The sequence below is a fragment of the Sycon ciliatum genome, chromosome 2, assembly GCF_964019385.1.
Source record: "Sycon ciliatum chromosome 2, ocSycCili1.1, whole genome shotgun sequence".
In the NCBI taxonomy this organism is placed as follows: Eukaryota; Metazoa; Porifera; class Calcarea; order Leucosolenida; family Sycettidae; genus Sycon; species Sycon ciliatum.
Genome location: NC_088644.1, coordinates 25,160,278 through 25,174,662, shown reverse-complemented (window position 1 = coordinate 25,174,662; position 14,385 = coordinate 25,160,278). Strand labels below are relative to the sequence as shown.

Below are 14,385 nucleotides of genomic sequence, written 5' to 3'. Positions count from 1 at the left end.
AGAGAGAGAGAGAGAGAGAGAGAGAGAGAGAGAGAGAGAGAGAGAGAGAGAGAGAGAGAGAGAGAGAGTGAGAGGAGAGAGGAGAGAGAGAGAGAGAGAGAGAAGAGAGAGAGAGAGAGAGAGAGAGAGAGAGAGAGAGAGAGAGAGAGAGAGAGAGAGAGAGAGAGAGAAGAGAAAGAGGGAGAGAGAGAGCCATACTTTTTCTTCTTGCTTTCTGCTGCTTTCCGAGCGACGGCTTCCCAAGATGTCCGGCGGTAGCTGGGTGCACCAGCATCAACGATGCGATTGTCGAACAATGCCACCAGGCTGCCCTCCCAGGCACCCCGGGCTGACCAATCAGCTTGCAGGGCTGTTCCGATCATCCTCCGGAACGAGAACAGGCTCAACATGGACACCACCAAACGCTACCTCAGCGAGTCTGGCATCTGAGTCGCGGATGTTGTTATGGCCTTTCTTCTCCAGGCCACCCTGGCCTTGTAGCTTGTGGCAATCCAACCAACCCATGCTGCAGGGTGAAGCGAGCGCCGCAGCCATCGCACTAACTCAGCAGGAAGATGCATGGGCTTGCGCCCATATCTGATGGCGGGCTGGTCCCGGAACTGTACAGAGGACATGTCATAACCTTCTTGGCGCAAAGGGAGAACGGTGAGCCATCCTGAAGCATTGGCTTTCACAATGCGTGAAAGTTATCGCTGCTCAGTGGGAGGGAGTCCCGCAACAAGCAAGTCCGACAGGGCCTGGCTGATCTGGGCAGACTGCACGTCTCTGTTCTTGCTGGAGTTGAGAGCGACCTGGCCTGGGCCATGGCCCGGGGCAGAGGTGCTCACTGGGTCCACTGGGTCTGGTTTACTCGGAAATCATTCAGTCTGACTCTCCCACGCGCTGTCTCCACCCTATTCACTAGATCCCTGATCTTTGCTGGCTACTGTATAGTGTATGTGTTTTGGGCAACTCTAAAAATTAATTGTAGATACTACCAAGAGTACATGGGTTATGACTTACAAAGGTCAAAAAGAATGGTTTCACCAATTATAGAAACATACGTTGTAACGCTGCGTTTCATGCACGTAGCTAAATGCTAAGGCAATCATCAGACAACAAGTGGGTTATGACTTATGAAGTTATGTACTCTTGATACTACGTACATGTATATGACCGCTTCGTACTCGAGTAGATCTACTCGTACTCGTACAAGTAAGTTTCATGCACGCTCGTACTCGTATACTCGCGCTCGTAGTCGTAGATCTACGAGAAAAGAAGCTACGGTCGCAGTACGGAAGCGTAGCTACAGTGCTGGCAACTGAAATCCGGCACCCTTGCCGGCGCGGCGCGCCGGCAAGGGGGTCGGATTTCAGTTGCCAGCACTAGTGCACTGTCTGTAGCTCATTCACATACGTATATACCGGTACTCAGTAATCATTGGTCATGCACATCACATGTCACAATGCACGATCGTATCACGAGCATGCACAGTGTGCATCGGCAAGCAAAGCACTGCCAAGCAGGTGCACGCGAGAACGAGAAATGAGTCTCTTTTTTATGAAGTCATTATTATTGACCATACCCTTCTTGCTAAATATTTGATGAGGTTGTCGACAACTGAACCATTTCAGGACACCGAGTGGCAGTTATTGAATGTAATCTTATTAGTCTGGGGAAAGGTCTTCGAAGTTGTTTTGGAAAGTGTCCAGGGTTTCATTCGATTCTGAGCTTCTTATTTTTTTTATGAAACATCCAAGTGACAATTCTACCTGAGTTGTGAAGGTGAGGATTTGCATTCCATTTCTGATTGAAATAGAGTAACGATATTGTAAGGCGATTGGCATCTGCAGGATACCGTCCACGTGTAACTGAAGATTGAGTATCACTAGCTTTTGTTGCTAGATAATGATAACATTCGAAAAGTGCCTCTTGAATGTCACGTGTATGATTACTGTATACACTTGGCCATCCAAACACACACACGCACACCACACACACAATACAATACAATAATGCCCGTCCGAAGATGATGGCAGGTCCTGAAAGGACCGACAGTGTTCCAGTCACGTAGAACAGAACTTCGAGTTGCGAGTGAGGTCCTGGCGACGGCGAAAATGGCACACACACACACACACACACATACCAAACACACACACACACACACACATACCAAACACACACACACACACACACTCTCACATGCCACAGCCCCAAATGAACACACACACACACACACGCGCGCACACACACACACACACCTATGCGTGCACACACCTCAGACCTCAAACATGCCCATCGCGGAAGCGATGATAGCGAACAGCTATGTTAGACATAGCAACTTGCGCTGGGATTACACCATTCAACAGCTTGCAAGGCTGATGAATTGACCGCCACTATTTTTAGCCTGGTATCCACCACACAGCTGTTTGAAGTGACTTTTTCTGGCCAGTGAATCCCTATTTTTCATTTTTCCATTTTTTTCTACACACACACCACACCACATACTCCGGCATACACTGGCTGTTGGTAACCACCCAGGAGAATGAAAGAAAAGTCAGGAAGAGTCCGAGAAAGAGAAGAAAGACGTGTGCGACCATAATCGTCGGGAATTGAACCCGCAACCTCTCGTGCACACACACGTACACACATACACACACACACACACACACACACACACACACACACACACACGGGCACTCACTCGTGCACTTAGTCACACATTCATAGACTCACACACCCATGCTTGCACACATACACATCACACGCCCACCAGAGTGTGCGCGCTAATACAGTTGAACATCGATTATCCGACCACCTCTGGGCAGACAACTGTCAGGCGGTGTTCAGATAAGGCAAATGTTCCGGATAAGAAAATACACTGTAAATACATGTACATGTACATTGTAAATAGAATAGAGTGCTACTTTTCAAAATTTTCGTATTTTTTGAATGGCTCACTACATGCACAGTGCGTACTCTACGGCACGTGCGCCCAAAAAAACTGTTACGGATAATCGAATGGTCGGATAGTCGATGTGCGGATAATCGATGTTCAACTGTAGAGAGGTTTTAGTATCATTCATTTGTGGTATGACGCAACAATTTGCATCAGATGGGATGTCGACTGGCGAAAAGCACCAACACTTGAAGTGTAGCACTCTCATGTTGCTCTCCAGCATGAGTTACTGAAAAAAACCAGATGTGAGAATATCTGAATCGAAGTTGCCAATTTGTCCTGGGCCAGGGCAACATGATGCAAACGCTCGTGTGCACCCTACCTACACTCCGTTATAAGGGTGCAGGGGCGGGTGTTCGCTTTGTTTGTTGTAAAAATCATGAAATTATATACCGTACCAACGCATATGGCCGATTGGTTTGCAGGCCTGCCTGCAAATCATGAGGTCCCGAGTTCAAGACCCGCGCTGGTAGCAGGGAGCGTGTAAAAAGACTTTTTACGCGTGTTGAACTGCGCCGACACCCACGGTCAACTGGGTACTCACAGCTCGGAGTGAGAATAACAAGGATGCAGTTTACAGGGTTATGGGCCGTTACACGGCCGATTGGTTGAGAGACTAACCTCCTCTCCCCTGACTCACTTGTGAGGTCTGCATTCGCCACTAAGGTTAACAGGCATAGTGGTGGCCTGCGGATGCGAAGGCTAGTTTGTGTGTTTCTGAACATTCAAGCGATGCCGACGCGGATCCCGCGAATATTATTATTATTATTATATACCGACTGCCTTCCAGCCCATTCAGAAAAAAGAACATGGCCATTCGGCCTTTGTGAATACCTGAGAAGCCCTGGACGGTTGCAAGACAATTTCTCGATAAACCTCTTCAGTTTGGCAATTTGATTCTTCCTATTCAAATCTGAGGTCGAAAAAATCAGATCGCGCAATCTCACGTCAAATTTGGCGTAAAACTCCAAATTTCGACGTGAGCTGCAGGTCACTCGCGTTGTTTTTCGACGTGCGAGCCAAATAACGCGAGCTGAACTTTCGCGTCACGTCAGAAATAACGTGCATCTTAACCTCTCTATTAGATTTTTCATTTTGGCCAGGTTTCACATACGGTAGCCAGGGCAGGTTTTACACATCACGGTGTACAGGGCAGTAGATCAAAAACCCACAATGTATTCAAGAAGTGCGATTTTTGAGGTCGAATTCAGCCCAAACCGTTTTTTTCAAATCTTCAATGGTCCGTCCTATAGGTGCTAGTATAGGTGCTTTTAAAGTGGTTTATAATTGCCACGTTCACTAGCAGTGTTCACATTATGCAGGGAGAAGAGGAGTTTGTGAGCAGCCGAAAGAGAGATGTAAAGGTGAACTGCGTACATGAACAAACTACGAACAAAACTCCGTAAAGTAACATTGCCTCACCTTCGAAAGAGTTGCTGGGGCAGCACCGACGACGGCCAGCACCCCCTGGGCCTGGACGCCACAGATAATTGTCTTGAAAATAGCCAATTCGCAACCGCTGATTACGCAGCGTGCTACGGCCGCAATTAGCAAGAACTATTACACCGGCAGATTGTAGAATGCAAGGTGAGGAGTTCAGGATCCTAGTCTTGCAACAATGGTGAATGAGACACCTACAACTGTTTACCTTCCATTCTTGTTTGGGATTGTGGTTACTACAGTCACTTAATTTTATACTGAAGTCTGGAGCTCCACAATGCGACGGTAAAACCCCACACAGTTGAGCTCATGACCACTAGAGTGAAATGTAAAGGGACCACTACTTTTTTTAATGCCCAAGCAGGCGCATACGCAGGGGGGGGGGGTCCCGTTGCCCGGAAACGCCCCGAATGTTCCAAACGAGCAACGTTTTGGGCATATTTTGGGAGGGCGCATGATCGATCTGGCAAGAATGCAAAACTTCAACAGATCGTAACTCAGTCAAATCTCGCTCACATCCAACGATTCAAATATCCAGGTCGAATAGAAAACTCTCAGCTGTCGGTTGAAACAATTTGCGACGCGCTTCGAGCAATGTCTCTTGAGATAAATCGTTCGTAAATTGAGCCGCGATCTCGCAATTTCAAAAGCGCGCAGTGCGACTCGAGTATCGAGAATTTGAGACTTTTCGTCACGCTGACTTCCTCAAATTTGCAGAGGCAAGAGTACACAGCAAAAAATCGAAACTCTGCGGTCAAGAAAAACAAAATCGCTGGAGCAGGACGCGTTTGGGCCTTTGGCCGAGTTTGGGGCATTTTTTAACGCCGTTGCTGCACTCTACCGCTATGCATTATAGCGCTGGATATGTACATGTCCTGGCTATCATGGTCAACCTCATTCTCTCCCTGGTACCTTTCCACTTCCAGGAAGCCCAACATAATGAAGATTGAGTGAGTAGAACTGAAGTTATTATCCAAAGAACACAAATAAACTTCTACAACTACAACAACAACACGAAAAATGCATAATTTTGAAAATTTCCTAGGGCTCTTTAGAAAGGGTTAAAACGAGTGTTTGCGACTCGGTTGGAACCCCCCCCCCCCCAGAGGTGACCCTGCGTACGCGCCTGCCAAGAACAAGTACAAGCTGCAGGCTCCTCGCAAGGAATGTTTTTCCTAAAAATTCACAAGTACTTTGGCTGCCTTTTCTTCAGGTGAAATACAAGCGAAAAAAAGACATTGAGCAGGCACCATGAATTGTATGCAGCAGAAAGAAGAGTAGGCGGAAAGAACTCAGTAAAATGCGTAGCCTCATGCACATAGAAGGAATGACAGAAAAGTGCCAGTGTGAAGAAACCAACACGCGTGCGACAACAATAGGTCACAAATGGACAAAACTAATGAGTTGCTGACGACCTACCAAACAGCCGAAGTGCAAAGATTAGTATAAGTCATCCATTGCTTATTGTGTATTTGCTGGGCATTCAGATGATTGTGTTTGCATTTTGTCACGTGCACACAGTGCTAAACTATTGAAGGCTTTAGAAACTGTTTATATTCACACTAGGAAGCGTAACTTCTGCAAACAGAAACAAATATACCGTAATATGACACTTCGGCTGTTCGGTAGGTCATCCACAGCTCATTAGTTTAGCCCATTTGTTGTCTATAGTTGTTACGCTTGTTGGAATTATTCGCACTTTCACCTTTTTGTCATTCCTTCGGTGTGTATGAGGCTACGCATTTCTCATTCTCTGCTATATAACATCCACTGTGCTTGTTCAGTTTCGTTTTCTGTATTCCATCTGATGAAAAGGCATAAAAAGTGCTTCCGGAAAACTGTCATACATGTAGAGCTGTTGCTTGTGAGGAGCCCGAAGCGTGTTCTTTTCTTCAGTGTGATTGCATTTACATTTCCAGGAAAGTTGCTTTTTACAATGTGTCGTTACTTAAAGCCCTGTATGTGCACTGTGTTGCTGCTTGTCATCTGTATCGTGTCCAGAATGTTTCGCAAGCTTCTCGTGGCAAACCGCGGTGAGATCGCGTGCCGTGTCATCCGCACTGCCAAGCGCCTTGGAGTGAAGACCGTGGCCGTCTATAGCGAGCCTGATGGAGACTCCTTGCATGTCCGCACGGTGGGTAGTGATGTGTGTGTTTTAATCCAGTTTATGCTAGTGTCTTTAAAAAAATCTTGTAGCTCTTGTGGTAAGATGGAAGGTCAACTACTACTGTTTACATGTGGTGTTTTAATAGAATTGTTGAAATTTCTGTACTACTGCTGTCGTATGCTACAGGCCGATGAAGCATACTGCATTGGCCCGGCTGCCTCTGATGAGAGCTATCTCAATATGCAGGCCATACTTGACGTTGCTAAGCGAACTGGCGCACAGGTAAGCACATGGCTCCCTTTGTACGAGTAAATTGTCTCCACAGGTCAGGCGTTTTGTGTATTCGACTATTCGTGCCTCTCTTTTTCTCTTTCTGTTGTCCCAGTCTGCATAGGGTTAGTGAGGCAGCGTGGCTTTGGTGCATCTGCCTCTTCTTCTTCTTCTTCTTCACCCCTGCTGCGAGTGTTGGCCATAGGGATTTACTCGAAGTAGATGTTTACATATATCCACGTCTCTTTATGTCTCTTCCTCTCCTCTTCCCAGGCAATCCATCCCGGCTACGGGTTCCTCTCCGAAAACTCTACCTTTGCCAAGCGGTGCACAGATGAAGGGATTGTGTTTGTGGGACCACCGCCCACGGCCATCCAGCAGATGGGTCTGAAGGAGTGAGTACTTGTACATGTACTACAGTGCTGCTCAATGAAATCCAGTCGCGTCTCAAGTTCGCGCCGTGCACCATTTTGCAGCCCAGTGTTAACGGGTCTAGGGCTGCGCAATGCCCGGCGTGTACTTGAGTGCTGTGACTGAATTTCATTGAGCAGCACTGTATTATCTTGCTTGTATTGTTTTAGCAAGGCATTGATCTGCACAATGGGTGCTGTCGCGTGTACTCTTATTTTACTTGTTTGTCTCTTTTACTGCACATGCACGGGAGGCGAAAGGCTGTGTAGCTGTTACTTAACTGTATATGTGTGTCCCCTGTGGTGCAGTGGTATGTGCAGTCAATTTCCAATCGAGTCGTTGCGGGTTTGATTCCCGACGATTATGGTCACGCGCGCCTCTCTTCTCTTTCTCAGACTACTCCTGACTTTTCTTTCATTCACCTGGGTGGTTACCAACAGCCAGTGCATGCCAGAGTATGTGGTGTGATGTGTGTGTGGGAAAAATGAAAATAGACCAAAAGGTAGGGACTCACTGGCCAGAAAAAGCCACTTCTAATAGCTGTGTGGTGTAGACCAGGCTGAATAGTGGCGGTCAATTCTTCAGCCTTGCAAGCTGTTTAATGGTACTATCCCAGCACAAGTTGCTATGGCTTCTGCTGTAGCATCGCTATCATCGCCTCTGGCGATGGACGTCGAAAGTCAAAAGGTGCATGCATGCGTGCTTGCATTTTTGCTTTGTGAATGTACCTTTTTTTCTTCTCAATATGATGTATTGTCGTCCTTGGTTGCTCTTGTGCATTGTGTGGTCTTCTACAGCCTGTCAAAAAAGATCATGGATGAAGCCGGTGTTCCTATCATTAAAGGCTACCATGGTCAGGAGCAGAGTGTCAGCTTTCTGCGTGAACAGGCACAGCAAATTGGGTATGTCAAGTGGAATGGTTATGTGTGTGTGTGCGCGTGGGGGGGGGGGAGGTGCGTGTGTGAAGCGCAGACACCATGTCCTTCTTCTCTTTCCTCATTCGTACCGCAGCTGAGAGGTTCCTACCAGCTTGGGGTACAGCAACATTCAGGTCTTCTACGTGCATAAGTTCAATACACGTTGAAACATGACCTGTTAGTGGCAAACTTCTCATGTCAGTTGTAGTGACGTTGGTGGTGAGAAGTGCGTCGGTCCACGCAGCTGCAAGTTCAGGGACCCATCCATAACGTGTAGTTGCAGGAATGCCTGCTACGTTCTGGGGGTCGCCGAGTAACGAGTTGAGGTCGGCGCGTGTGAATTCCCGAATAGGTGCTCTTGGCATATAGCCGACACAATTTCGGTTGATGTGATGGTTCACAGCCGTTAACGCTGAGTTCCAGTGCGGAGTGAAAGGCACAGGAGGATTCAGCTCCTCATACACTCGTTCGAGCGCGATAGTGGCCGTGGGCGTTACGGCATAGTGAGCCCGGTTTGCTATAGCGATATTTCCAAAATCGCGGTTAGCGTTCTGGTTGGTCGGATGAGCAATCGCGGGGACCATGTGCACGCCATTGGGTGTAGTAAATTCACCAATGAGGCCAATGACGGTAGCAACATTGGACGGTATCGGGCGAGCCTGCGCCTCGTACATTGACATAAAATCTTTAATGTCGACGTCCTGAAATGTACCTTTAGATCGTTGAATTGCTGAAAAGCGGTACATTACCGACCAGAAAATGTTGAGATATGTCACGGATGATGGAATCCGCTTAGCCAACTCATTGCTCGATGCATAGTCTCAGACACCTCTGATATTGATGATAAGTCGGCACCAAACATATAGTGCGGGTGTGTGGACACATCCAGTAGCGCTTAGAGCTGCTGTAGCTGCCGGGGACTCAAAGCTTCTAGCCGTACCTCTTCCACCTCTATTTCCACGATGAGACATGGTGATAGATTTTCGGAGCGAAGTAATTCTTTGAATCGTAATAACCGTAGCTTACGGAAATTTGAAAACCTATTAAAGTCTGCTCAGTATTCATGGTATTGGTGGTCCAATTCTTCAGCCTTGAAAGTGTCAAATGTTGTATAATACCAGGCACAAATCGCTATGGCTTCTACTCTAGCACTGCTATCATCGTCTTCGGTGTGTGTGTGTGTGTGTGTGTGTGTGTGTGTGTGTGCGTGTGTGTGTGTGTGTGCGTGTGTGCGCACGTGTGTGTGTGTGGGTGGGTGTGAGTGTGAATGCATGCGTGTGTGCATGCATGTGTGTGTGTGTGCATGCGTGTGTGTGTGTGTGTGTGTGTGTGTGTGTATATTTCTCTTACACAGATATCCAGTCATGTTGAAGGCTGTCATGGGTGGCGGTGGAAAAGTGAGATTCAGCTTGCAGACACATACTATTATTCTGTCTCATTTAGACCTCATTGTGGAAAAGTGCGTTTTCGTCCCAATGTCTATGCCAATCGAAGCGAGTGGGCGAAAGAAAACAAAACTCGCAACATATTGATCTTTCCTCTACTACATGAATATTATTGGCTGATTTGGCTCACCATCCGAGTTAAAGCAAGCATGGCTAGTCTTCGCATAAGCGAAGTGAACAAAAGAAATGACCATATAGTTGGAGAATTCAATATTGTGCTGCCATGGTGTCTGGCTTCAACGACTGCAAAATGCATCGTTCTCGATGTAGACTGTGCTGATGTTTTTTAAAGTTCATCTGAAAAGGAAGCAGAGTTGAATCGAAGCTCCCATGTTGGAATGTTCTGCTGTAGGTCTAGCTACACATGCGAAGGTCAGCCCTTGATTGCGTGCCAGGCTGTGCTTTGCCACATCAGATGTTTTTAAAATTTACACACATGTGGTGTGAACTGGAAAGATGGCGAAGTGTCTGGCTTGTTGAATTCTAATTGTAAACAGAGTGTGCCAGCAAGATCAGAGAGTGGTGCAGTCAATTGCTGTTTTTCTTTGCCGTTTCTCTTTGGGAATGTTGTGATCCATGTGTACAGTACAGTTTGGAGGTATGAGTTGTTAAAGCTAACCCCATGTACGCTCAGTCGCTGTCTTGCACATGCTGATGTGTTTCACCGCACAGGGAATGCGAATAGCTCGCAGTGATGACGACTTTGAGTGGCAGCTGCAGCAGGCAAAAGACGAGGCGATGAGTGCTTTCAACGATGACCGAATGATCATGGAGCAGTATGTAGAACGGACAAGGTAGGCTCATGGGCAGGCAGGGATTTGCTTATTAGAACTCTTTGTGAGAAGGAACCTCCTATGATGATTCGCAGACAAAAAGAGGCACTGATCAAGTTCGATTTGTATTCTTTACTGCACAAACGTCCACACGCACACATGCTCCATGCATGCTCGCCAAACGCATCTCATTCACATGCTGTTCTGGTAAATGTGCAGGTGAAGCCCAGTCCAGTGACCACCTAGCTTCAGCAAGCACCTGGTCTGTAAGACCACTTCTTTGGTTCCGAGTGTGTGTACTGTGCAAGGGTTGCCTAGTGTGTGTACTGTGCAAGGGTTGCCCTGGTTTCAGAGGCTATGTACATGTACCGTAAAGTACCGCGAGAGCGCCCCACCATCTCGTCCTTCCGTGGCCGTCTTGTGGAGGTGGTGTCCTGTCTGTAGGTCATACGACACGAACCTTGCACACACATTGCTTATTGTGCAGTCCATCTGTACTCAGTTTAGCTTCGAGCGAATGCGAGCCCTGTTGTGTATAGTGTTTGTCGCCGTATTGTCCCTCTCCGTATTGTCTCTCTCTCATCTATAATAATGCATGCTCGTTGTAAAGAAAGGAGTCTTTGTCTTGTCCCGCAATGGACTCCTGCGTGGCTCCAGGCGAACACAACAAGCCCCACACAAAAACATGCCAAGTGTGACCTTAGTACACTAAGGTTCTCACACCATACAAACTTAGTAGCACTCTGCCATACGATTTCCCTTCCCTTGGCTGTAAAATGGCGGGGCGCTCTCGCGAGACGGGGCGCTCTCGTGGTACTTTACGATACTTTCAAAGTCTGCAATGAGCCAGTGTTATGTTTGGTTCGCTGAGACCAGACTTCACCTGTGCATGCACATGTGTTGTGTTGTTACTGCGGATGCGTTTATCTCACTCTTTCCATGTGTATTTGTGTTTTGCTTCTAACTCTGCAGGCATGTGGAAGTTCAGGTGTTTGCAGACACCCACGGCAACACTGTCTACCTGTTCGAGCGTGATTGCAGTGTCCAGCGACGTCATCAGAAGATCATAGAAGAGTCTCCTGCTGTAAGCGTTCCTGTCTTTGTCTTCTCGCACCATTCTTACTTGATCAAGTCCTTTTTCCGGTAGTTCTTTTCAATGTCTTTTAGTGCTGTTTTGGTTCTATTGACTGAGTACAGAGCTCTTTTGTATAATGGACTCCCAGCTTGCACTTGCAAGTCTGATTTATGGTAATGTTCCTTTACGTAAAGTGACCAATGCAGTATTTTAAACGTATGGCGTGCCTTGTTTGTACTACTGTAGCCTGACTTGACGGATGAAGATCGCAGACAGATTGGGGAGGCAGCTGTTCGTGCTGCAAAGGCTGTTGGATACGTGGGAGCAGGTATGTGTGATGTTTGCAATTTGAATTTGTGGCTGTTAAAATCTCTCCTCTCTCTCTCTCTCTCTCTCTCTCTCTCTCTCTCTCTCTCTCTCTCCAGGTGTAGGGATATCCGTCCAAAGATGAAGACTATTATTTAGGTTTATTCCCGTAGCTATGCAGAAGACGTTACTTCAGTAACGTCTGGCGCTAGCCAGGGTCCACACAGCTTTAATTTGGTATTTGTTTGTTTGTGTGTTTGTTTGTTTGTTTGTTTGTGTCACGCCTGGCGCTATCCCGTATCTGTCCCGTATCTGTCCCGTATCTGTCCCGTATCTGTGACTACAAAGGCTCTACAGGATTGTACATAACAGCTGTCCACAATATTTGCGGGCTCCTGTATCTGTCCCGTACCGTACCAATATTCCTTGTATTATGCATACGACTCCCTGATGTAGAGTGGGATTTGGAATGAAATAGGTAGACGAGGAGGAAATTAAATTAGAATAGACGCCGATTAGGTGATAGGATGCGTCAGCATAAACATACTTTGGAAGAGAGATCCCGTCGTCTCCAAACAAAGCATGAACGGGCGATTCAGTGCCGGTCACAGGAAACGTCGGAAGAGAGATCCCGTCGACTCCAGAACGCCCGTGATCGGTAGAGTCCGGCGGTACCAGGCAACGTCAGGACAGACATCCCGTTGAGTCCAGAACGCCCGTGATCGGCAGAGTCTAAGCCGGTCCCAGGAAACGTCAGGACAGACATCCCGTCGAGTCCAGAACGCCCGTGATCGGCAGAGTCAGCGCCGGTCCCAGTAAACGTCAGGACAGACATCCCGTCGACGCGCAGAAAAACTAAATCTGCAGCCTCTTTTGCCGTCGAACAGGATACGTATTTATATAGGAGACTGTAAAGTTATGTAATGTCCAAATTTCCACGTGAGCAGCAGGTCACTCGCGTTGATTTTTTCGACGTGCGAGCCAAATAACGCGAGCTGGCGAGCTGAACTTTCGCGTCGCAGACATCCCGTCGACGCGCAGAAAAACTAAATCTGCAGCCTCTTTTGCCGTCGGACAGGATACGTATTTTAGGAGACTGTAAAGTTATGTAATGTGCTCCACAGGCAACCATGCATTCGGCGTCGTCATTGGCTCAACAGGTCAATGTAGATGTATTACTACAAAAAGGCCAGAAAATCCGATTCCTGTATTAAAATCAACTAATGTTCGCTGGCGATTTCATTTCGCTGATTTCGCCGCTTGGTACCAACCGGCCAAAGTAAATCACAGGCCAAAGTTTGTCATATAGGAAATAGATGCATTATTGAGCAATGGATGCATGTGAGAGCAAAAATACCGATCGATTTCAAATTTGACGTGAAACTGCGCGTCACGTCGGAAATAACGTGCATCTTAACCTCTCTAATCGAGAGGTTTCTGATTTTCTCATCGGCCAAAATTTGTTGATTTACAATATAAGGAGATAGAAATTAAAGAAGGAGCAAAACAAAAGTAGATGATTATTAGAGAAACAACAATCCGCAATAAATTCTGCAAATACTTTTGCCTAACTCATAATATTCAAACCGATTGAAACGTTTTTGCAATACGCCAATAAACGGAAAAAGACAATTCCATCAGTTCTTATAACATGTACGATGAGCTAGGCAAAAAAGCATAAAAGCATAGCGTAGGGCCCTGAGCTTCCAAGCTCTCTCGTTTAGAAAGGGCATTGTGACGAGTGAAGGAACTACGGAGGCAACAGAAAGGAAAAGGAGAGTGCGTTAAAAGTATCTGCCTTTGTCCACAAAAGGATACAACAAGCGAATCCTTCACATGCAAAAATGAGTTCAGTGAAACCATGATATTCATATAAGGCCATCATTTTTTATATCTATGTTTCGCGTCAGTTCAACTTCCAGAATCATATGCGAGAGGTGGAAAAAAATAAAAAATTGCAAAATAATAAAAAGGCTCATCAGAGGTGTATGCACTGTACATAGCACAATAGCTCGTGCATGGTGTACATTTGAAAGAAAAATCGTACATCGAAGCACAACATCTGGGTTATCAGCATGAGTAAATATTCATTTTGGACAGAGGAGGCAACCATTGGTGCCTATGCTTCGCTGGATTTTTGTACTTAGACTTCAGCAGCGGTGTAAAGAGCTCCGGAACGACGCATCGTCTCAGCTTGAGACGATCAATGCGGTCTGGTGTAAGCTCATAGAATATTGCTCCCAGATGCCGAACAAACGATTTACCAACGCTGGCCTAGAGGCCATTTCTGAATCCCAGCTTCGCCGTATTCAACCAGTCCACACTGATGACTCGCACGATCGTACACTCACTGTGCATGTTCGATTTTTTTATTTTTTTCCGAAAAAAATCAAAACGTATGCGTGCGGACGACGCGAAACATAGCTATAAAAAATGATGGCCTAATGTGTCCTGTGGAGAGTGGCAAAAGTACTTAGTGTCTGGGGTACGGACAATGTTTTTGAGGGTACCCCATTGTTACAGGCAAGAATTCAAATCCGATACACGTGCACAGGCACACTCTCCGAACGCAAATGTGACAACACACCATTACTAGACGCTCTGGATTTCTCCTTGCAAACACACTTCAACCATAACCGGCATAACTCGAAAACCAAAACTGCAAAAGGAAGCAAAAAAGGGCCAGCAAAGGTACAGCGCGCT

The 14,385-nt window shown here is 46.7% G+C and overlaps 1 protein-coding gene across 1 annotated transcript in view; it reads left to right on the top strand.

Moving 5' to 3' along the window:
* The first annotated feature begins 1,505 nt into the window (after nt 1-1,505).
* LOC135809332 (methylcrotonoyl-CoA carboxylase subunit alpha, mitochondrial-like) overlaps nt 1,506-14,385 on the top strand; it is a 41,611-nt gene continuing 28,731 nt past the window's right edge. The window contains exons 1-9 of the mRNA XM_065322663.1: nt 1,506-1,764; nt 6,380-6,512; nt 6,672-6,767; nt 7,029-7,150; nt 7,964-8,068; nt 9,438-9,480; nt 10,201-10,322; nt 11,274-11,385; nt 11,623-11,704. Coding sequence (XP_065178735.1) covers nt 6,381-6,512; nt 6,672-6,767; nt 7,029-7,150; nt 7,964-8,068; nt 9,438-9,480; nt 10,201-10,322; nt 11,274-11,385; nt 11,623-11,704 — 814 coding nt within the window. The 5' untranslated portion in view covers nt 1,506-1,764; nt 6,380. The remainder of the gene's footprint in view (nt 1,765-6,379; nt 6,513-6,671; nt 6,768-7,028; nt 7,151-7,963; nt 8,069-9,437; nt 9,481-10,200; nt 10,323-11,273; nt 11,386-11,622; nt 11,705-14,385) is intronic.